This window comes from Mastigoproctus giganteus, chromosome 5, assembly GCF_048544385.1.
Source record: "Mastigoproctus giganteus isolate SK-2022 chromosome 5, ASM4854438v1, whole genome shotgun sequence".
Classification (NCBI taxonomy): Eukaryota; Metazoa; Arthropoda; class Arachnida; order Uropygi; family Thelyphonidae; genus Mastigoproctus; species Mastigoproctus giganteus.
In genome coordinates, this window is record NC_143579.1 from 228,539,126 (window position 1) to 228,562,571 (window position 23,446).

The following is a 23,446-nucleotide window of genomic DNA, read 5'->3' on the forward strand; positions in this document are numbered from 1 at the left end:
CGGTACTGGAATTCCAAGGTAGATGTGGCTGTGTAGGACTTCTTATCAAACATGTTTTTGCTTCATCCAGAGGTATTGTTGTGAAAATCAGAAAATGAGTTTTTTAATATGATAGTTTTTTTTATCCTTTTTGGCAGCCTGCCTATACTTCATGAAAAACTTCATATCTGCTTGTGTGATAATCCCTAAATCTTTCTCATCCTGAAAAATTCTTTGTCATCTACTCTTTATGTCACGCCCGATTTCTTTCTAGAGACCCTTTTTCAGACCGCATGTATAACTGATCTAAGTCACCTGATGCAGCATGGCCTAGTGGCGATTGTTAGCTATCCGGTATACCTGTAGAGAGCAAACTGACAGCTTTCCCTGTATATCCACATCAATGTCATTGAGGGGAAAATCAGAAACAAGCGGAGTTCAGTACTGAACTTTGAGGGATTGTGCTTCCTGCGTTAGTCCCCTTTGAAGAATGTCATTTAATTACACACTGCCTCCTTTTAACTTAGCCAGTTTAATCCTGGTCCACTTGGAAATCTTCTCAGTAATCCAAGGTGTCGGTTTGTACTGTAGCTTCTCATCTGGAACAGAATCGAAAATACTAAAGTCTAGATATAGAATATCGAAATTGTTTCCAGTAATCAACTAGGTTTCTTAGGCAAGGCTTTCCCTTAACAAACCAATGACATGGTCCCTATGTCTTCATTCTTATCAAAATGTTTCTGTATTGCATCCTTAATGACGAATTCCATTATTTTACCCATTATAGAAGTCAAACCATTCGTCTTTGGGTGCTCATTTCCAACATTTTTCTCTCTAACGAATGGATAAAATATTCAATGTTTTACCTATTTATTAGCCAAATAAACGTTTGTCTTAATAAATCCATCAGATTTCTTGTCACTGTGTGTTGCTCCATTTTATCTCTTGTGGTTACCATAATAGTTGCTACAACTGTCGTTCCATATTTAGAAAAGGTTCGGATTCATATCCTGTCTCAACAAGCAGAACTTCAATGGAATTTTTCACAATTTGACCCAGTTAATCCGTCCTGGCAGTCGTTTTTCGAATGGTTTTTCGTCCAGCAAACAGCAAACCAACCGAAAAACACACGCAATGAGAGACAATAGGTACCGATAGGGTGATGACGCTAACTGTAATCCCTCCTTTCAAATAAGACTTCATATGTGGTATGTACTCTGTCCTGGGTACTGGAGCTTCATTGGAGCATCGTGGCGATATTAAACTGATTAAATGTATTTATTAAGTTAAGATTGTATGGTTTAGGCGCACCAGAAGCTTAGGCCATATTGTGCTGTATATAATGTCAGTAAATTGCATGTGTTCTGTGGTCGATTTGCTGTTTACTGGACGAAAAACCCAAGTTTCCTGGAGAAAAAGCATGTTACCCTCCCTTGAGACCGGCTAACTCAGTCAAGTTCCTTGGATCATTGACAGGATTCGAACTCAGGTCTTTTCCACCTGTGTTGGGAGCACAGTGATTAAAACAACTGTGCTGTCTACTATATTAGCTTAATTACATATTTAATCTTAATTACTGATCCTATATTAAAGGCATAGACAGTTTTTGCTTATTTCCGGTGGTTCATTTACTGGGCCAAGTTTAATTAGACAATTTGCAAGTTTTGAATCACGCCGAAGTATGGAATCAAACCGTTTACACTCCAAAATACCTGGAAATTAAAATAAATAATACAACATTTTACAGGTCATGTTTTAATCTGGATGGGACTTCTTTTGGCCTATAATACATTAATCGTTGAAGAAAACTTCGACTAATTTATGCCGTTGTCAGTGGGAATAATTCTCTTGTAGAACAGTTTCAATTGGATAAGTGATATTAGTCGATTAGTCTCCAAAGAACAGCTCTTACAAATATTTAGTTTGGCTACAGCAGTCTGTTTGACTAACATTCGAGTTCTGTGCAGGCCACTACATTAATCCATTATTTTCCCCGAACCTTCGGTGTGTGTGTTGCCTTGATCAACACACATCGAACATTGCTTTTTTTGGGTCAGAAAGACTGATATTTTCTTCAGTGTTTTGTGTTTGTAAATTGGGTATTTTATCGTCCTTTTTTTTTTGCATTTTTTTCTGGATGAAAATCCGAATTTTTTGCAAAAAATCGCGAAATCCTCGTCGATATCAACTAACAATCAGTAACATTTAAATAAATATAAAGGCTCAAAAAACACAATTACCTTTCCCGAATAACACAGTTCGCCCTCGTGTGTAGCACAATTAATAGAATCGCCGTCCTCCCCACATAATTTAAAGACCTGAGTTCGAGTCCCGTTGAAGATGTGAAGAATTTTATGGACCTTTTTTCATAACGTGGCTGAGTTAGTCGATCTCAGTTGAGGGAAGCATAGTTTTTCTCCCGAAAACTGGGGCTTTTCATCCAGCAAACAGAAAATAGATCTGACACACGCAATTGATAAACAGTATACATGGAGCAATATGGCCTTGGTCACTGATGCTCCAAAAACTATACTACACCTAAACACAATTCTGAAGCATGTAACAGAATACCGAACGGAAGATTCAGCTGTCCCAGAATTACAGACAAAATAAATGAGCATTTCACCCAGTTGACAAGGAATGCGAGCGAAGATAGCCGACTTCCATGAAGGCTGTTGTAATAGAGGTTTTAGGAGCATCGGTAACTAAGACCATATTGCTATGTGTATACTGTCTGTAAATTGCGTTTCGCTGAACGAAAAACTCGAGTTTCCGGGAGAAAAAACCATGCTACCTTCGGCTGAGATCGACTAACTCAGCCACGTTGTGAAAAATACCCATAAATTTCTTCGTGTCATCGACTGGTGTTGAACTCAGGTCTTTTCCACCCGGTGTGGGGAGGACGGCGATTCTTCTAACTGTACTACCGAAGGGCTTTCCATAAAGGCAATGCTTTGTTGAAGTCTTCCTATCTAAGCTGATTTTCACGATGTGGTTCAGTTAGTTGGTTTCAGGCAAGGGTGGTATGGTTTTTATATTTCAAGGAAATTCGGGTTTTTCGTTCAGCACGCAAACAATTTTCAAACAATATAGACGCCTCATAGCCTTAGTTGCTTTTGCGCGTAACACACATTAAATCACTACATTATTCATCTATTCAAAGTGCATGTGTTTGATTTATTAATGATGAACGAGACGTACCCAAAATATTGTAGATGACGCTCTTGTAGTCTTCCTCCAGTGATGGATTGATGAGAGCAGATGGGTTTGTTTTGTTTCTTTAAAGGCGCGGTTATTACTTGATAACCGAGATCTGTAGTTGGCATTATTTATGCTTTTGTAACTTAAAGCGAATGTGCATATTTTTGTGAAATATAGCATGAGTTGGAAGGCGCAAGAGAAAGATATAATTTTCGTTATTTCCGTATACTTGTTGCTTGTGAAGTGTGTTTATCAAACAACTGTTTATAATGAAACTTCTTTTTTATCTCCAACGATTATGGTTGCTATGCTGGCTAGAAATAAGGAACATACACTCCCACACTTTCTTGGCTATTTAGAAAAACTCGATTATCCAAAACAGAGAATGTCCCTATGGTGAGTGAAGTTATCAGTATTCCATAGGACACGCCATATCATTCATGTTATTTTATTCGATATCCTGGCATGTTTCACCAGAAACGTCTTTATTTAGAAAATTTGTTTGCAGATTTAATTTTTTTGACATATGGCCTTGCGTACTATAATAATATTAAATGTGTTATAAATTTAATTTTTTGACTTCTCTTCATAAGACAACAGAATAATTGAAATAATGCAGTAGGAATTACACTTACTAATCTATGGATAATATATTTGCAAAACGAATAAAATTAATAATAAAATAGTAATTATTATGATATTAAATAAAATAAAGTAAAATAAAACGATAATGAATAAATGCAGGACATTCTGTATTTTGAAATTCATAAATCAATACAATTGAATGTAAAGAAATCTACAGTGGAGAATTAAACAAAAATAATAATAATATGCAGTATGGAATAAAATAAGTTCAGTATTTAATTATTAGACTCAAATAGCATGATAAATGCATATATAGTCACCTGTTATGAAATTTGTGGAAAGTTATTTGTTGTCATAAATATTACTTTGTATTTATTTATATTAATGATCATTATCATCTAGTGACAGTTCTTTTTCTGTACTGGAGTTTATTAGAGGAATGCTAAATTGCCCATAGGCCATTCTTGGCCAGATCCTTGACTTTTCAACTGGTCTTGATTGTAGAGGCCTAGGCCATTGGCCAAAATGTGAAGCCCTTAGTCTCTAATGAGCTACATCTATTGCAGATGATGACAGTAAGTTGGATGTATACAGTATAGAATTATTCTATACTGTATACATATAGTATGAAAACTAATTTAAATAAATTCTTTGAGGATATGGAGTTTTTCTAAACATCATTCATTAGACTACTTTTGTATACCCACACATTTGAGCACTTTGTTTTTCTTTTTCAAGCTGAATCTATTGTAATAGTTTAGATGGGATAAGGAAATTTTGATTTTATTTTAAACCAGTTTTATTGAAATTCATTTTACTGAAGATTAGGCTATGTTTAGATGTTTTAATTGATGATTGCAAAGAAGATTGATGATTTAATAAATTGACATAACTTTGTGAAAAACAGTGCAAATGATCAGGGCCTATCTTTACCCCTAGGCAAACAAGGCAGTTGCCTAGGGCCTATTCCCCTTGAATCATAAAATAAATCTTTTTTATTTACCATTCAAAAAATACAAAATTCTACCATAGTGCCCTCTGCCACTGCGAGAAAACTTTAAAACTACAGATAAGGAGATGCCAACTGTTCTTCCCCATTTTCAGGGTTACCTTCATATTCATCCCGCACAATTTTGCTTTAGCCATCAGAGAGTCCGCTGCAGTTTAGATAAGTGCATAAGTAAAGTTATTGCTGCTTGTATACACCAGTGGTGCTCTCGGACTTTAGCCAAGGGGGGTCCCAACCTTTTTCCTACCTGCAACCTCAAAATTATACATGACAATCACATGCAACCCCATATATTTGCCTTTGAATATGCCATCGGCACCAAAACCTATCCATTTATCATTAATCCAAAAGCATTAAATATCATTTCATAATAAACATTTTTACAGGGGCCCCAAAAATACTTTTGCCTAGGACCCTGCATATCCTCAAGTTAGGCCCTGCAAATAACGTAATTTTGGTTCTTAAAAATGAAGTTCGGTCCAAGTGGTCAGTGCAAGAGTGTATGCATGTGCTTTGAGTGACTGGGGGCCGACCGGGCTAGCCGGGTAGGTAAAGTGCCTGCTTGGCAACCCAAAGGTCGCGGGTTCGATTCCCGCCTTGGGCTTGGATCACAGTAAAATGCAAAAACTTTGGAGGTGCAATATGGCCATAGAAGCTGATGCGCCAACAACTAACAAAAAAAAAAAGAAAAAAAAGTGACTGGGGTTCGGGCTTGTGACTGCTAAATACAGTACTATTTCTTGTATTCTCTCTATCTTGTGTGGTCATCTCGGAGTATAAACGGAAAATTTATTTATATATTTCTTTATAATTTGCTTATGCCCCTGCATCTGGAATGCCCTTTGAACTTGAATAACTCAGATCTCAGACTAAACAAGCTTTTGACTTCATTCCTTTTGCAATAGATTTTATTTAGAAGTAAAATTGAGAAAAAAATATTTCCAAAAAATTTTCATACTGATTTTCAGATTGCAAGAATTGATTTAGTTCCCAGTGGAATTAACTTGCCATTTACATTGAAGAGAAGATAAAATCTTAGCTTTCATGTTCACAATCAACAAATCTCAGGGTAAGATGACTTTCAAAAAAAACATTTTTGCCCATGGATAGCTTTAAGCAGTTTCCAGGTCCAGATAATTTTTTATGCACATTTATAATTTTTTTACAGGTTGATATAGTCAAACATGTAAAAATTTATCAAGTTGCATTTTTACCCGAGTCTGTCCCACTGACACCTTAGCTAGCAGCGAAGGGAACCGAGGGAAAGGTTTTCATAATTACTTCCATGTTAATCTTTACTTCTTTTCTGAAACAGTTTTGCCAAATTATTCGCCATTGATATTCTAGTATATATATATATATATATATATACACACACACACACACACAGGTGGTTCTCGACTATACGTGTTAATTCGTTCCTAGTGCACGCTTGTAAAGCGGGAATTTATTTCCCATAGACATAACGTTAAAAATAGGGGTTACGTTCTCAACAATGATATTAGTTAGCTAATTAGTTTATGTTTAAAAAATGATTGATTTATCAAAAGAAATGAAAACATAGCCTGTAAAATCAAGCAAATTATAATAATAAAGAAATTATTTACGACTTACATTTATTCTTCATCATTAGCATTAGTAGAGGCATTTGATGCAAGAAAGCAAGCTTATGCAGCATCAGCCAAAAAAAAAAAAAAAAACCCTACTTCCACTTCACCCCTCTGTTCGTTCAAAATACCTGTCCAGCTGAGCCTTAAACTTATTTAGGCTATCAACCTCCACTACAAGGGATGGAAGTCTGTTCCACCAACCAACCACCTGCTGGCTAAAGGCAAATTTCCGCACGTCTATCCTACATCTGTCTTTCCTCAATTTGAATTTATGCCCTCTCAGGTGATTATTCTGAGCTAGAGGAAGAATCCCATCAGCATTGAGCATGCTCAAACCATTCAAGGCTTTATACACCTCTATCAGATCACCTCGCTGGTGCCTAGTCTCCAGACAATGTAATTTGCAAAACTTAAGCCTTTCTTCGTAAGAGCACCCCTTTGTTCCATTCACTAATCTTGTTGCCCTTCTCTGTACTCGTTCCAGCAGCTCTACATCCTTCTTGAAATGAGGCCTCCAGACCTGTATACAGTACTCTAGGTGTGGCCTGACCATTGCCTTATACAATGGAATAATCACCTCCTTATCCCTGCTGGAAAAATTCCTGTATATCATTGACAATACTCCATGAGCTACTCTTGCAGCCCATCTGCACTGCTCAGAGAACTTCATATCTGCCTGCACAACCACCCCCAAGTCCCTTTCATTCTCTACCACTGTCAGTGTAGTACCACAGAGTTGATACGTTGCTCTGGGGTTGCTGTTTCCCATGTGTAGTACTTTACATTTGTCAATGTTAAACTTCATTTGCCACCTCTCAGCCCATCTGCTCAACCTTTCCAGATCCTGTTGCAGCAGCATAGTGTCAGTAGTGTCCTTGACAACCCTGCCAACCTTTGTATCGTCTGCAAACTTGGACATTAAGCTTGATCATCATCATCATTGACTAAATGCACACCCGTGGATCACTCATTATTGGCTCAGCATTTGTTGGTTTGTTGCACAAGGAATCATCTTCTCCAGAAATGTTTCAAGAGGTATTTGTTTCCAAGATAATCATCACTTTTAATTATAAATTTCACAATTGCATGCATAAGCATTTTTTAACGGCACACACAAATTGCAACTAACATGATTCGTGTGTAGTAACAAGTTTACGAAGCTTAAAAAAAAGGAATGAAGAGAAGATCCTGAAAATTTATTTATGTTTTTTATACGATTGAAGATTTCAGTAAAGGGAAAATACATTTCACCATAATAACGTAAAAAACACACAATTCCAGCTATCGATATTTTCGCAAATGCAAGGAGATCAAGTTTACTACCCGTTTCTGTTGCTTGCAGTAACAGAGAAGCTCAATAAACCGGAAAGTGCAAATTGTTTTTATTGTTTTATAGTCATGACCTCCATAAATGTGCTTTAGAAAAATATCACAAAGGCGTTTAAAATTGATTCTTATAACAGAACATATGATAACAATGAAAGTGTAATGCATTTTAATGATTTGGATTGGTAACTAATACAATTTATAAACCAGCTCATGACCTTTTATATGGCCTTAAGGTCATGCTCGTGACCTTAAAAATAACATTTTTGAGAGATAAATAGCTTAGTTATACACTGAAAATTTCAACTTCCGTGATCTTAAAACGAATTACCAAAAAACAATGTGTTATTGAGTTCACCTTACAATATAACATTCATTTTTTGCAATTAATGTTCATATTTTCGATTTTGTTGATACTTGGAAAAAAAACTCTATTCAGTTTATACAGATACTAGTGTAAGATGTTTTGCAGGATTTTGAAGATACTGGAAAGGTTTAGTTATGTAGCAGTCTCATATTGTTGTTGGTGTAGGGTTTAGACCAGTGGTTTTCAACCTTTTTTTAATAACAGCACCCCTAAGTAATTTATTTTATTTTGTGGCACTCCTACTCAATTTTCTGCCTGTTAGATCCAATTCTCTGTGTATGGGTGTGTGTATATATATATAATATTAAAAAATATATGATAATTATTACAATAATATAACTATAAACAAAAGTACTTGGAAAATACAAATGAATTCATAATACAAATTTTAATTATATATAATAATTTTATTCTTTATATAGAGGTACTAAAGAAACATCAATTATAGATCACCACAAAATTAAAAAGATACTGTACACCTTTTTATAATGAAATAAATATATAAATTTAAAAAAAAGAATTAAGTTTAAATAACTTAAACCCAAATTACATTGCACCCCTGGAATGTTGCTGCGGCACCTTGGTTGAAAACCACTGGTTTAGACACATCAGCAGCCGTAGCCTAGTGGTCAGGCGTGCAGGTGCATAAGTACACGTGCCTTGAGTGACCGGGGTTCCAGCCCATGACTGCTGAATACGATGCTGTTTCTTGTAATCTGTCTATCTTGTGAACTCCTCTGACCGTTTGGTTGTCCCGGAGTATAAACAGAAAATTTATTTTATTTTATTTATATTGTGGCATTGTGTATTATGCCTGTACAAGCATGTATTCTTTAACTACTGTACAGATTGAAAATACTCAGAATAACTCAGGGGGAAACCTACTCCTTCTGCCCAAGATCAGCTAAGAACAGCCCTAATTGAAGAAGCCTTTAGAAATTAGGCATAGACAAACTGCATATCTTCAAATGTATGTATCATATTATGTAACGCATTTTTTGACAGAAATCCACACTGTCTTTTCTGTTAGCAGTTCTTTTGAAGAGCATTCAAGCAATTGCTGTTATTTTGGTAATAGAACTTGACTAACAAAGCACGGTATTTCATTATGGTAAATTTATTTCTCTGGTCTGTTATAGCCTTTTCGTGGACATATCATTGGAATGTAATTTGCGTAATCCCAGATTAATGTACCAACCGTGTGGTACTGCACTCAGGGTATTGGAGAATGAAAAAGACAGTGGAAATTGTGCAGCCAGATGTGAAGTTCACTAAGCAGTGCAGACAGGCTGCCAGGATAGCTCATGAGGTTTTGTCAGTGATATAGCATTAGCAAAGGCACATGACGCAAGAATGCAAGCTTATATAGCATTAGCCAAAAAAAAAAAAAAAAACTTATTTCACCCATCCACTCGCTCCAGATGTTTGTCAAGTTCTGCCTTGAATCTATTTAAGCTATCAACTTCTACACCGACAGATGGAAGTTTGTTCCAGCAATCAACCACCCATTGGCTAAAGGCAAACTTCTGCATATCTATCCTACAACTCTTTCCTCAATTTGAATTTATGCTCTCTCAGGCGATTATTCTGAGCAAGAGGAAGAATCCCATCAGCACTGAGCATGCTCAAACCATTCAAGGCTTTATACACCTCAATCAGATAACCTCGCAGGTGCCTAGTCTCCAGACACTGTAATTTGCAAAACTTAAGCCTTTCTTCGTAAGAGCAACTCTTTGTTCCATTCACTAATCGTGTTGCCCTTCTCTGTACTCATTCCAAAGCTCTACATCCTTCTTAAAATGAGGCCTCCAGACCTGTATACAGTACTCAAGGTGTGGTCTGACCATTTCCTTATAAACAAAGATTTGCTAGCAGCAATAAGGAAGTGATTATCCCATTGCATAAGGCAATGGTCAGGCCACATCTTGAATGCTGAATACAGGTCATGGATCAGTTGGAACAGGTGCAGAGAAGAGCAATGAGATTAGTGAAAGGAACAAAAGGATACTCTTACCAGGAAAAACTTCAGTTCTGTAAACTGCAGCACCTAGAAACTAGGCACCTGTGAGGAGATCTGATTGAGGTGTTTAAGGTGTTTAATTGGATTGAGCAAGCTTAATGCTGTTGCAGCCCTTCCTCATGCTCAGACTACACTAACGAGGTTGCATAAATTCAAAGGAACGATGGGCCTAATGACTCTGATGAGTATAATAAGGAACTGTACAGGGAAATAGAGTGGGCCAGTAAATCAGAGAGTCTTATAATGGGAGATTTTAATTTCCCAGATATTGACTGGAATTTGGGGGCTGGTTACTCACGCACTAGCAGGGCTTTTGTGGATTTATTGGATGATTGTTTTCTACATCAGCATGTTCGGGAGGCAACTAGAGGGAGTAATACTCTTGATTTGATTATCAGCAGTGATTCTTCATGCATTAAGAATCTGCAGATAAATGAACCACTAGGTGGCAGTGATCACAGTGTGCTGAAGTGGGATTTACTGAAAGAGGTAACTACCATTAGGGGTAAAGGGAAGGGTTATTGCTTCCGTAAAGGCGACTACGATGGACTGAGACAGTATTTAAATTCTATACAGTGGGACCAACTGATGATGTTACCAACAGCAAATTCAAAATGGGAAGCATTCAAAGAACTTATCTTGGAAGCTACTAGGCTTTACATACCAACTAAGAAATATTGTTCAAGGTTTAGGCCAAAATGGATGTCAGATGAACTAATGAGGCATATGGCAGAGAAGAAAAATGCATGGGATACTTACAAATTAACACATGACCCAGAAGCCTATGATAGATACAAGTTGATATGCAACCAAGTTACAAAGGAGGTTAGGCAGGCGAAGGCAGATTACGAGAAATCCTTGGCAAGGGATGCAAAGAAAAACAGCAAAGAGTTCTTTACTTATGTAAACTCTAGAAGGAAGGGGATGAATCAGATTGGTCCACTTGATATTGATGGGTCAACTGTTGATGATCCTACTCAGGTAGCTAACAAACTAAATGAATATTTTGCATCAACATTCACACATGAGGAGTTATTCAGCAAGGGGAATGCCAGAGGTGTATTCAACTCTAGCAGTAAGCTACAGAATCTTGAAATAACTGGGAGTAAAGTGGAGGAGAAACTGTTGAAGATAAACACAAGAAAAGCACCCGGGGTGGTTGGGATCTATCCAGTTATATTAAAGGAGACAGCAAAGGAAGTAAGCAAACCCTTAGCCATAATTATGAGAGCTTCCTTGGACTCAGGGGAGGTACCCATAGACTGGAAATGTGCAAATGTGACCCCAATTCACAAAGGAGGATCAAATGCTGACTCAAGTAATTATAGACCTGTGAGCTTAACTTCTGTTCCAGGAAAATTAATGGAGGCACTGGTTAAAGAAGCACTGCAGGATCATTTAGACAAGACTTCAGTTATAGCTCAGACACAGCATGGTTTTGTTAAGGGGAAGTCTTGCCTGACCAACTTGATTGGATACTATGATGCAGTCACAAAAGAACTGGATGCAGGGAATAACTTTGATATTATATACTTGGATTTTAGAAAGGCTTTTGATACTGTTGCACGTGGAAGACTGCTACACAAATTGGAGCAGTGTGACATTGGAGGCAAATTGCTGCTATGGATAAAGGGGTGGTTGAGGGGGAGAAGACAGAGAGTGGTAATCAATGGACACTGCTCATCGTGGACTAATGTTATTAGTGGAGTCCCTCAGGGCTCAGTGTTGGGTCCATTATTGTTTTCTGTATTTATTAATGATATTGATGATGGTATATCAAGCTTAATGTCCAAGTTTGCAGATGATACAAAGGTTGGCAGGGTTGTCAAGGACACTACTGACACTATGCTGCTGCAACAGGATCTGGAAAGGTTGAGCAGATGGGCTGAGAGGTGGCAAATGAAGTTTAACATTGACAAATGTAAAGTACTACACATGGGAAACAGCAATCCCAGAGCAACGTATCAACTCTGTGGTACTACACTGACAGTGGTAGAGAATGAAAGGGACTTGGGGGTGGTTGTGCAGGCAGATATGAAGTTCTCTGAGCAGTGCAGATGGGCTGCAAGAGTAGCTCATGGAGTATTGTCAATGATATACAGGAATTTTTCCAGCAGGGATAAGGAGGTGATTATTCCATTGTATAAGGGAATGGTCAGGCCACACCTAGAGTACTGTATACAGGTCTGGAGGCCTCATTTCAAGAAGGATGTAGAGCTGCTGGAACGAGTACAGAGAAGGGCAACAAGATTAGTGAATGGAACAAAGGGGTGTTCTTACGAAGAAAGGCTTAAGTTTTGCAAATTACAGTGTCTGGAGACTAGGCACCAGCGAGGTGATCTGATAGAGGTGTAATGAGCATTAAGCATGCTCAATGCTGATGGGATTCTTCCTCTAGCTCAGAAAAATCACCTGAGAGGGCATAAATTCAAATTGAGGAAAGACAGATGTAGGATAGACGTGCAGAAATTTGCCTTTAGCCAGCGGGTGGTTGGTTGGTGGAACAGACTTCCATCCCTTGTGGTGGAGGTTGATAGCCTAAATAAGTTTAAGGCTCAGCTGGACAGGTATTTTGAACGAACAGAGGGGTGAAGTGGAAGTGGGTTTTTTTTTTTTTGGCTGATGCTGCATAAGCTTGCTTTCTTGCATCAAATGCCTCTACTAATGCTAATGGTTGCAGGTTAGATGTGCAAAATTTTCCTTCAGCCAGTAGGTGGCCGATTGTTGGAACAAATTCCATCTAGTAGTAGAGATGAGTAGTTTGAATAAATTCAGGGAAGAACTAGACAAACTGTTAGAAGGAATGGATAAACGAATTGGGAAGGGCTGACTCTTTTTTGTGTTGATAATGTATAAGCTTGCTTCTTTGCATACTAAATACTAATAATAAATTACTAATTATGTAACATACAAAATACCAATACTTTTATCCATTGTAGGTTTAAACTCATGTACAAAGGGTACTAGGAAAGTTTTGCCATATGACGCAACAATGAATCACAGGAAGCTGCTTGTTGCTGCATGTTGAGACATGTTCATACGTGCATAGTAGCCGCCGCGCCAAGTCGATGGGCTCAGTTATTCATTAGTAGTGAGAGTGTAAAGTGCTTGCGATGGCATCCTGGTCATGAAATGAGATAAGGACAGTGTTTGCGGTATAATTTCGTGCGTGGTTTAACCATAGACCAGTGCTTAGAAGAAATGATTCTTGCACTAGATGATGATTGTCCACATCGTACAACGATATTCAGGTGGTATAGAGAATTCCAAAGGGGAAATTTCACTCTGGAGGATTCTGAGAGGCCGGGAAGGCCATGAACATCAGTTACGGAGGAAAACGTTACTGCTGTGAGGAAAATGCTTGACGAAAACAGGCGAGTGACCTACCAACAGATAGAGGATACTTTGGGCCTAAATTCACCAGCAATTCGTTCGATTCTGCAAGATCATTTGCACGTGAAGAAACTTTGTTCTCTCTGGGTGCCGCATCAACTGACTGAAGAGCAGATGACACGACGTGTGACTTGGTGCCGGGAGATGTTAAAAAAGTTTGATAAGGGACAATCTCGGTATGTGAACAACATCGTGACAGGTGACGAGACTTGGCTGTACTATTATGATCTGCCGACCAAGGCTCAAAACAAAGTTTGGGTCTTTGATGATGACGACACACCCGTAATTGTCAGAAAATCCCGATCTGTAAAGAAGAAAATGATAGCTGTATTTTTCAAATCGAGTGGAATTGTGGAACGTGTCGTTTTGGACACGCAGAAGACAGTCACAGCTAAGTGGTATACTGAACAATGCCTGCCTAAAGTCATTGGATCTATGAAGAACCTGCGGCCAAAGTCAAGAATGGACACCTGGTACCTCCATCACGAAAATGCTCCAGCTCACCGCGCCAAAGCCTGCACCGAATATTTGACCACGACAGGACTGAAACTTCTCGAGCACCCTCCCTACAGTACAGACCTTGCTCCCTGCGACTTTGCACTGTTCCCGCATGTGAAAATGAAGCTAAAAGGGAGGCGGTTTTCCAGTGATGAGGACCTTCTACGGGCTTGGGACAACGAGTGTGCTTTACTCCCTAGTGAAACTTGGCAGAACTGGTTTAAAGATTGGTTTCGGAGGATGGAGAGGTGTATTGAATGTAGAGGAAATTACTTTGAAAAAATTAAATAAACAAAGCTGTATTGCAAAACTTTCCTAGTACCCTTTGTAGTTAGTTGGCTTTTATCTACAAGCTTTCAAAGCAATACAGTTTAAGTATGACCACCCTGCACATCTTTGTTTCTTGTAGCCTTTATAATGCTTGGCACTATATATGTTATCTGATCACATTAGATACACAAAAAAAAATAAGTGAATGTTATTGACAGAGTGGCCTTCAGAGTGTTAATTTAAATTTCAAGTGCTGATACTTCATTTTTTATGAAAAATAAATATTTCACATAACATAAGAAAAGAAAACTAAATAATTTGAATTATTTGTTGTTCCTCCTTAGTACATAAAAAAGAAAGAAAAAAAAAAAAAATACAAAAAGATCTTCCAGTAAGTGAAATGGAGTAACTTTTGATATTATATATTTATGATAAAGTGATTCCTTACATATGTGTCTGTATATTTATTACATGGAAAAACTACTACTTTGCTTTATAAAATTTGAAAAGAAAGTTCATTGTAGTTCCATTTTAAGCATGGTAATTTGAAAGAAGCAAAGATATTATTTGTATTAGTGTTTCCCTGTATGGTGGGAGTTAATTGCTGCCGTTATCCAATTTATCAACTGCCTGCTAGCCTTGTGGCAAAAGGGACAGTTACCTCCTAGCATCCTGTATTTAACCATCTCCAGGATATTTCAAAAAATTAATGAAGGACATTGCTGTACTCTGGAGTTCAGTTGACAAGGATTTCATTTTGATGTTGCTTACACAGATATATTTTGAATTTAGAAGCTTATTCTAGGCTTTCATTATTAGTAGGCTATGCAGACTTAAATGTTATATTATAATCTTAGAAAATTATCTAAATGTTTTTTTTTACCAGTAGATAGGACAAGATATAATTTACAGTTAGCGTTCATTATAATAAGTATAAAAGTTAAATTTTATGATTTTAGATTATATAAAGATAAAGAAAATTGTTTACTTTTGAGTTCCTTATTGGAAACATAGAAGTAAACAGAAAAAGAAAAAGATATATATGAAATTTTATATACCTTCAAACACATAAGCCATAAACAAGCACCTAGGACAATTTAATTTTAATAATCAACTTAAAAATGAATTATTTGGGGAACAATGAAAGCAAATTTCAGTACCATCTCAAGGTATTTTTGTGCCCAAGGCAGCTGTTCAGAATTACACTCCTCACACTTCAACCATTCAACCAAGCACACTGTTAACTTCTTAGCTCATGCATCTCTTCTTGCCTTGATTACATGATCCTCATTCCAACTCTGGTCAGATGGGAGAAACAGAACTCCTACTACTCTGTTACTGGTCAAGCCTAGCTAACTCTTATATTAGTTATCTTGCTGAGATTGCAAATACCTATGCTGTATCCTCCAGAGCAATATTTCTGAGCTAGGGCTACCGTGGAAATTTCTTTATTGATGTATTCAGTGGTGTATCATCAAAAGTTAGGCCCTTGTGTAGTCTCTTTTCCTTTTTGCCCCCCACCCATCTTTACACATAAGTCGAACCTGCACACTTAATGTACTGTTCTTGCTTTCTAACACCTTCAGCCTTTTTCAGGAGCTGAGAAGAATGTGTGAATGCAGTGATAAATGGCTAGACACTGAGTTGCAAAGGGAAGTACTGTATTTCTACCTTCAACATTTTAGGTTAAATACTGTATGGAATATGCAAACTCACCTGCAACTGGAAATGATTCTATGAAGTAAACAAACTATACCATAAGGGATTCCTAAAATTTAGTAAGTGATATCAGTGGAAAAGCACTTTTAAAAAGGAGTGCTATAGACATCATTTTATGATATCTATACATCATAAAATGTATGATGCTTCGTAGGATTGATCACAGGAATAGAAGAAAGGAGAATTAAAAGCAGGGATTCACTGTATTAAAAAAATTAGTACTGAAATTTCATGTAGAATGAATAACATTTATGTAAAAATTGAAATATTTATTTGAATATATTTGAGTTATTTGCAGTATCTGAACTGTATTATGAAATGGCCTGACAAATATTCACATACACTTAACTCATTACTTGTAAAAGAATAAGAGAAGTTTACCTCAATATGATACACAGAACACTTCCGTATGATATTCTCCAGAAATTAAAACAAAAACAATTAATTGTTTTTGTTTTAATTTCTGGAGACTAACTCATTACTTATAGCTAAATCAGCATTTTCGCTGTTTTGGTTTGGCTTAGTTTAATTTTAACTCTAAATACATTAGAATATGTCCTCCGTGCTATTACAGTAGTTTTACCACTTTGTCACACGTTTAGCAAGGTTAGTATTCAGCTCTTATTAGAGATCGACTTAAAGCTGAAGCATAATATGCATAACAAATGAATCTCTGCATAATAAATTAACAAATGAATATCTTATGCATAATAAATGAAAGCGTTCCTTTATTAAAAATTAAGAAGAAAATAATAAAGATGACAAAAAATGCAACAAAAACTGATAGAAAAGTGATAAAAAGATAAATGTGCACATAATCTAATTGATCAAAAGGCCCATAAAAAATCAATCCAAATTGCTGAAAACGGAGAAAGAAGACAGGAATAATGTCTAGTTTCCTTTGAATCTTTCTTTAATAGATTCTTGTATTGAAAAGAGGAGAGATCTCAGTAGCTTTTCTCAAATATTCTATTTGCTGTCCTAATTAAAGATCTCTCTTATTTTCCATTCTGGAGACTATTAGAGAAATTTGAAAAAACTGGGATGCTGTTTTTGTCTTCTTAATCCCCCTGAAATAGTTCAGTGGCATTCACTGATTTAGTATTAGTACAGTGGAACTTTTATCTGTGCTAATCAAAAATAAAATTTATTCACAGGCTTATTTATTTGGAGCTGTAGTTAGCCTACTTGGATCTTATTTTGAATTTTTCATCCAGCATAATATGCATTTCAGCTTGTCTTCATGCTTGTTATACTGAATGATAAATCATTTATCGCTAAGTATTGCTGAGCACTCTGGATTCTTGACCATTCTTCTGTCCTGTACACTTAGAGCATTTTAAATTTTTTTTTGCTTGGGGGATATATCTGTGAATACCAACAGGCTTTAAGTTTTGGTGGTAGTGACAGAGGATTTGGATGCTATAGATTAACCAAACTTTGCCAAAATTCAGTATACAGACAATGTATGCTCTAACGCAGTGGTGTCCAACCTACGGCCCACAGGTAATTTTTATAAGGCCTGCACGGAAAGTGAACTAAAACAGCATCGATTGCCACTGCGTGTATAGGCATGCAAGCGTCCAGCTCGACTGTATCAAACATGTACATGTGGTTCAGTGTCGTCATATGTATGCTAAATACAGTTATGTGTTTTGATATAGCTTGTTCATTACATTGAATTAATTATTAATTTGTATTGAATTAAAAAAGATCATTCTTAAAAATGTTCCAAAAGGGGAAATTCAATTTGGAGTGTCTTGTTTTTGATCCAAGGTGGACTGAAGATTATTTCTTCATTGATTACGACGAAAAAGCAGCATATTTGGTGTGTCAGGAGACTGTGTAAGTTTTTAAAGAATATAATTTAAAACGATACTGATTCCAATCATAAATCTTATGATCAACATAAAGGAGTGCTGCGAAAAGAAGTGTTCAAAGTTACAAAACGAATTAAGAAAACAACAAAACATACTGAAAATGAATCAGTCAAGAAATTTATCTGCTGTACGTGCCAGTTCTCCAGATTTTCTAGATCTTGTTGGACATTTGATCACTTTTGCAAGTAAACCGTTTAATGGTGGCAAATTTGGTAAGCATTGTTTGTTAAAAGCTGTGGAAGAAATTTGTACGGAGAAACGAACGATGAAACAAGACACTAGTTTGTCTGGAAAAACAATTATGCAAAGAGTAGAAGATATTGGAAAGAATTTGTTCAAACAACTTTTGGAAAACATAAAACAAATGAAATATTTTAGTGTGTCACTGGATGACAATACTGCAGTAAATGACACAGCCCAACTCCTCATCTTCATATGTGGAATTAATGATTATTTTGCACCAGTTGAAGATTTAGCTGATCTACAGAGTATGTGTGGAACAGCTACAGGTGAAAATCTATTTGAAAATGTTTGCAAATCTGTCGAAAAGTTAGGAGTAAATATTAAAAACTTGGTAGGAGTCACAACTGGCAGTGCAAAAAATATGATTGGTAAAAACATTGGGCTTATGGGTAGAATAACCAAGAAATTGATAGATATCTGAGCTGAAATTCTATTATTTAAATCCCAGTTGAGCAAGACAATTTATTTCATTTGAATGTTGTACTGAGCTAAAGGAGAAACACATTTCCAAAGGATCGTTGCCTTTCATTATTACAATTACTTTTTGATAAGTTTGAAAGTCGCTTTTCTGATATAAAATTCCATTAAAAAACATAAGCTTTTGTTTTTTACTTATTCACTTACTTCTGTGGCTTCTATTGCAACTTGAAATTATTGATCTTCAAGCCAAAATATGATGCTAAAATAAACTATTTGAATTCTACAAGACTTTCCTATCTGAAGATTTTCCGCTAATAAAAGAAAATGCCACGAAAATGGCTACTTTGTTCGGATCAATGTATGTTTGCAAGCAGATTTTTTTTTCACTCGTAAAATCAAATATAAAAAGAAACAGAATAACAGATGAGCATTTTTAAAATTTTTTTTTTATGAAAATCCCAAACACAAGAGGTATTATAACCTATATTACCATGGATGGGTTGGAGGTTGAGAAGCAAAAGAAGATATTTGTTGATATTAGACTTGAACTTCTGTAGACTGTAATTTTCAGGAAATACGTATAAAGGAAGGTTGTTCTAGAAAACGACAGTTGAATAAATAAACGAGGAAGATGAAAAGTTGGGTCTGTGAGTTTGAAGTTGGACAGTAAATGGCTGGTGGCGGCACATGTTCAGCACCTGTTTTGAAAGAGAGAGCAGGAATTATAGAAGCCAATTCAGAAGAACAGTGCCCATGGAAGTATCTGTAGAAAAGGCATGCAGCAGAAACAGTATGTGTATGAGAGCGAGTGGAGCGGCTCTGTTAGAGAGGAGTCATTAATTAACCTAACTGCCCTCTTCTGAATGGAATCTAGAAGCCTGAGAGAGGTTTTGGGGGCACCGCCCCAGATACGGGAACAATATTCCATGGTAGGGCGGATTTGCGATTTGTACAGAGTGAACAGCTGTTTGGAAGAAAAGTAATGCAGAGAGCGAAAGAGAAAACCAAGTTTTTTAGATGCACAGAGGAAGCAATATTTGTAATGTGCTTGTGCCAAGAGGAATTAGAAGTCAGAGTAATCCCCAAAAGAGATATATCAACTTGCCTAGAAATCGGAGTGTCACCAAAGATAAGCACTGGAGCAAAAGAATCCTTTTTGCGAGATATGAGACAAGACTGAGTTTTAGAAGGACTGAAATCAATTTAGTTGTCTGTGCCCCACTGGAGAATTACCTGGAGATTGGCATTTAAGGAATTGATTGCGGATATTCGAGAAGTTGAAGCTGATTGAGCAGGGCAAGGTTTGTCAAACTGGAAAGTGGAATGCAATGTGCTGCTATCATCAGCAAAACTATGGATAGGATTTCTGATCAGTGAAAGAAGGTCATTAATATACAAGAGGAAAAGAATGGAGGGAACGAACTGAACCTTGGAGGACACCAGCATTAGTAGTGAAGTTAGAAGACAGAGAGCCATCTACCATCACCCTCTGTGAGCGGTCAGAGAGAAAACTGGATAACCACTTACAGAGAACAGTTGGCAAACCATAAGATGGAAGCTTGTTTAGAAGATCTTCTAAACAAAAAGCCTTTGAGATGTCAAGAGCAACTGCTTGTGTTTCACCGAACTTTTCCATTGAATTTGTCCATAAATTGGTAAAATAGGCCAGAATATAACCTGTGGATCGAGACTGAATGCATACTGGTGATCGTTGATCAGACGGAAGGTTTCTAGATAGTTTAAGAGTTGACGGTTAAGTGATTTCTCCATTACTTTAGAAAGAGTAGAAGTAATTGATGGGAGGGATTTGTCACCCTTTTTAGGAACTGGCTGGATATTAGCAAATTTCCAAGCAAAAGGAAAAATACCTTTGGAATAAGAAAGTGAATAAAGGTGGCATAGAACAGGAGTAAGTTCAAGAGCGCAGGTTTTGAGAACAAGTGGAGAAATACCATCAGGACAATCTTCATTATGCATTGAGATTGACGTCACAAATTTGTAACCACATTTTGAATAATTATTTAAAAATATCCAGCCTTGAATCATCTCATTAAACATTAAGTTTTGTCCAGTAAATGTTATTGTGTATTGTACTTAAGAAAATTTTCGAATATTTCAATTTTAAGTTTATCATTATATTTATTTATTCACCTTAATACTGAAAAGCAGTGATTCTTTTCAGGTTGTAAATTTTCTAAAATGAACATTTAAAAACAAAAGTAAAGTATTAAAAAAAAAAAAGAAAAAAGTCATATTTTTATAATTTTAATAAAATCTAAAAAATAAATCACTGACAGATTTGTTGCACATATAGGTGCTGGGAATTTGCATTATTTTATATATAGCTTGAAAAGAAAAAACAGTAACATGAAAATAGAAACTTCTTTTTACAAGTAACAAGATATAGAAAATATGACACATTTTTTTCTCGAATCACTCTGTGCAGCCTGTGAAACAAATCTAACTTTGAATACGGCCCCCCGTACGGGAAAAGGTTGGACACCACTGCTCTAATGCATTATACATTAGAGTTTGCAGTGTCTGTGTAAGGAATACTGTGCTGTAAGGTTACAGTACAGTATTCCTATATGTCAGGTGTAAAGTGAAGTAGTTTATTAATTCAGTTTAAAATTATATTAAAATTCATAAATAATGGTGATTTTTTTCCCTTTTCTTTCAGGATTAGGTCCGATCATAATATTGATGATACCGTTTATGTTCTGCAAACATGGGTTGACAGAGAAAAGCATAAATACCATTCGCTGGACATGGTAATTGATGAGAGTTCTGAATACTTCCCTGATGAAAAAGGAGTTTTTGATTGGTCACCAATGCACCTTTCACATGTTATTCAGTTACGTGAAAAGGCACTTGAAACAGCACGCAGAATGTGGGCAGATTATATTTTGGTATGATGATTTCTTTATTTGAACAACAAAAATATCATAAATTGATACATATAGTTCAAACATTGAAAATGTAATTTAATTTTGTCTATATCAGGGGTTAATAATCTATGTAGGAACAGACTTGGGATTTCTTTAGAACTTTGTTTATAAAGTGAAAAACTGTAGAGAATAGTTTATAAAGATTTTTTTTTTCTAAGTTGCAATAGCAGTTATTTGTTATTCATATATTCCCAGAATTTTTGTAAACATTAAGCAGAATTTATTAACAGTGTGAGTCTGTTTTTTTGCATTCATGGAAGTTTAAAAGTGGACTAATTATTCTACAGGTGGGTATAGCATATTTATACATGTAGCAAATGACAAACTAGGTTTGGTACTTTGCACTTCAATCTCCCATTGTGGAGGTTATTTATCAAGAGTTCCTCGGTATTGCACTTATGTAAATAAAAAACACATGTAGTGTAGACGTATACAGATTGATCATAGGATTAGAAGAAAAGAGAATTAAAAGCAGGGATTTACTGTATTAAAAAAAAATTGGTACTGAATTAGTACTGGTTACTATGGATATATTCAGAAAAAGAGCTGGTGTACAGCATTAACTGTTAGACACTAACCCAAAAGTAAGGCCCTCAGAAATAAACTAAGAAATTTTTTGGGTGTGGGAGATTCTTCATTTATTTCTAATGACAAACTGATATTCTTACGTTTGATTTGGATAGGAAATTTTGGATTGCTGGTCATTTCTGTGACTGCATCCATAGGGCAGGTTCTGCACATTTCCAGTCCATGGGAACCTACCCTAAATCCAAGAATGCTCTCATAATTATGGCTAAGGGTTTGCTTACCTCCTTTGCTGCCTCTTTCAATATGATTGGATAGATCCCACCCACCCCAGGTGCCTTCCTTATGTTTGACTTCAACAGTTACTTTTCCACTTTACTTTCAGTTATTACAAAATCATTTAGCTCCCTGTTAGAGTTTAATAAACTTCTAGCATCCCCTTCCCTAAAGAATTCCTCATGTGAATGTAGATGCAAAATACCTATTCAGCCTGTTACCAACCTGAGCAGGTTCACCACCAATTAAACCATCGACATCTAGTGGACTAAAGTGATTCAATCCCTTCCTTCTACTGTTAATATAAGTAAAGTAGTCTTTGTCATAATCTGCCTTAGCTTACCTACTCTTCTTTGTGACTTGACTGCAAACTAGTTTATATCTACCATAGGCTTCTGTATCACCTGATAATTTATAATGTATCCCATCCATTTTTCTTCCCAGCCACAAGTTTCATTAGTTCATATGATGCCCAGTTAGGTCTAAGCATCGAACAGTATTTCTTAATGGGTGTGAAAAGCCTACTAGCTTATACGATTACTTTTCTGAATGTTTCCCATTTAGAATTTTTTGTTGGTAACATCGCCAATTGGCCCCATTGTATACAATTTAAAAATTATCTGAGACCACTGTCGTCACCTTTATGAAAGCAAAAGCTCTCCCCTTTATCGTTGATGTTAGTTACATCCTTAAGTAAATTCCACATCAATACATTGTTATTACTGCCACCTAGCGGTTCTTTTATCTGCAGATTCTTAATGCATGAAGAATTGCTGTTGATAATCAAATCAAGGGTATTGTTTTCTCCTGTTACCTCTCTAATGTGCTGTTGTATAAAACAGTCATCCAATAAATCCCCAAAAGTCTTGCTAGTTTGTGAGTGATCAACCTACAAGTTCTTGTTAAAATTCCCTGTTATAGGACATTTTCATTTACGGGCCCAATCTGTTTCTCTGTATAGATGTTCATTATACTTATCACAGTCATTAGGCCTTTGATATACTCCTACTCTTATTTTTGTTTTCCCAGTGCTTAAGTCACTCCAAAGTGACTCAACATTGCACTGAGCAACCACATCAAATATATGCATTGCTTTAGATTTTATATGCTTTTTAAATAAGGCATAACCCCCCCCCCCCCTCCTGTGCTGTCTGGCTTTTCTTTATACATTGTACTC

The 23,446-nt window shown here is 36.3% G+C and overlaps 1 protein-coding gene across 1 annotated transcript in view; it reads left to right on the forward strand.

Annotated features, from left to right (window-relative positions):
- Positions 1–3,250: 3,250 nt before the first annotated feature.
- LOC150086196 (glycosyltransferase 25 family member) overlaps positions 3,251–23,446 on the forward strand; it is a 97,387-nt gene continuing 77,191 nt past the window's right edge. Inside the window, exons 1-2 of the mRNA XM_090374826.1 lie at positions 3,251–3,576; positions 21,201–21,429. Coding sequence (XP_090230952.1) covers positions 3,359–3,576; positions 21,201–21,429 — 447 coding nt within the window. The 5' untranslated portion in view covers positions 3,251–3,358. The remainder of the gene's footprint in view (positions 3,577–21,200; positions 21,430–23,446) is intronic.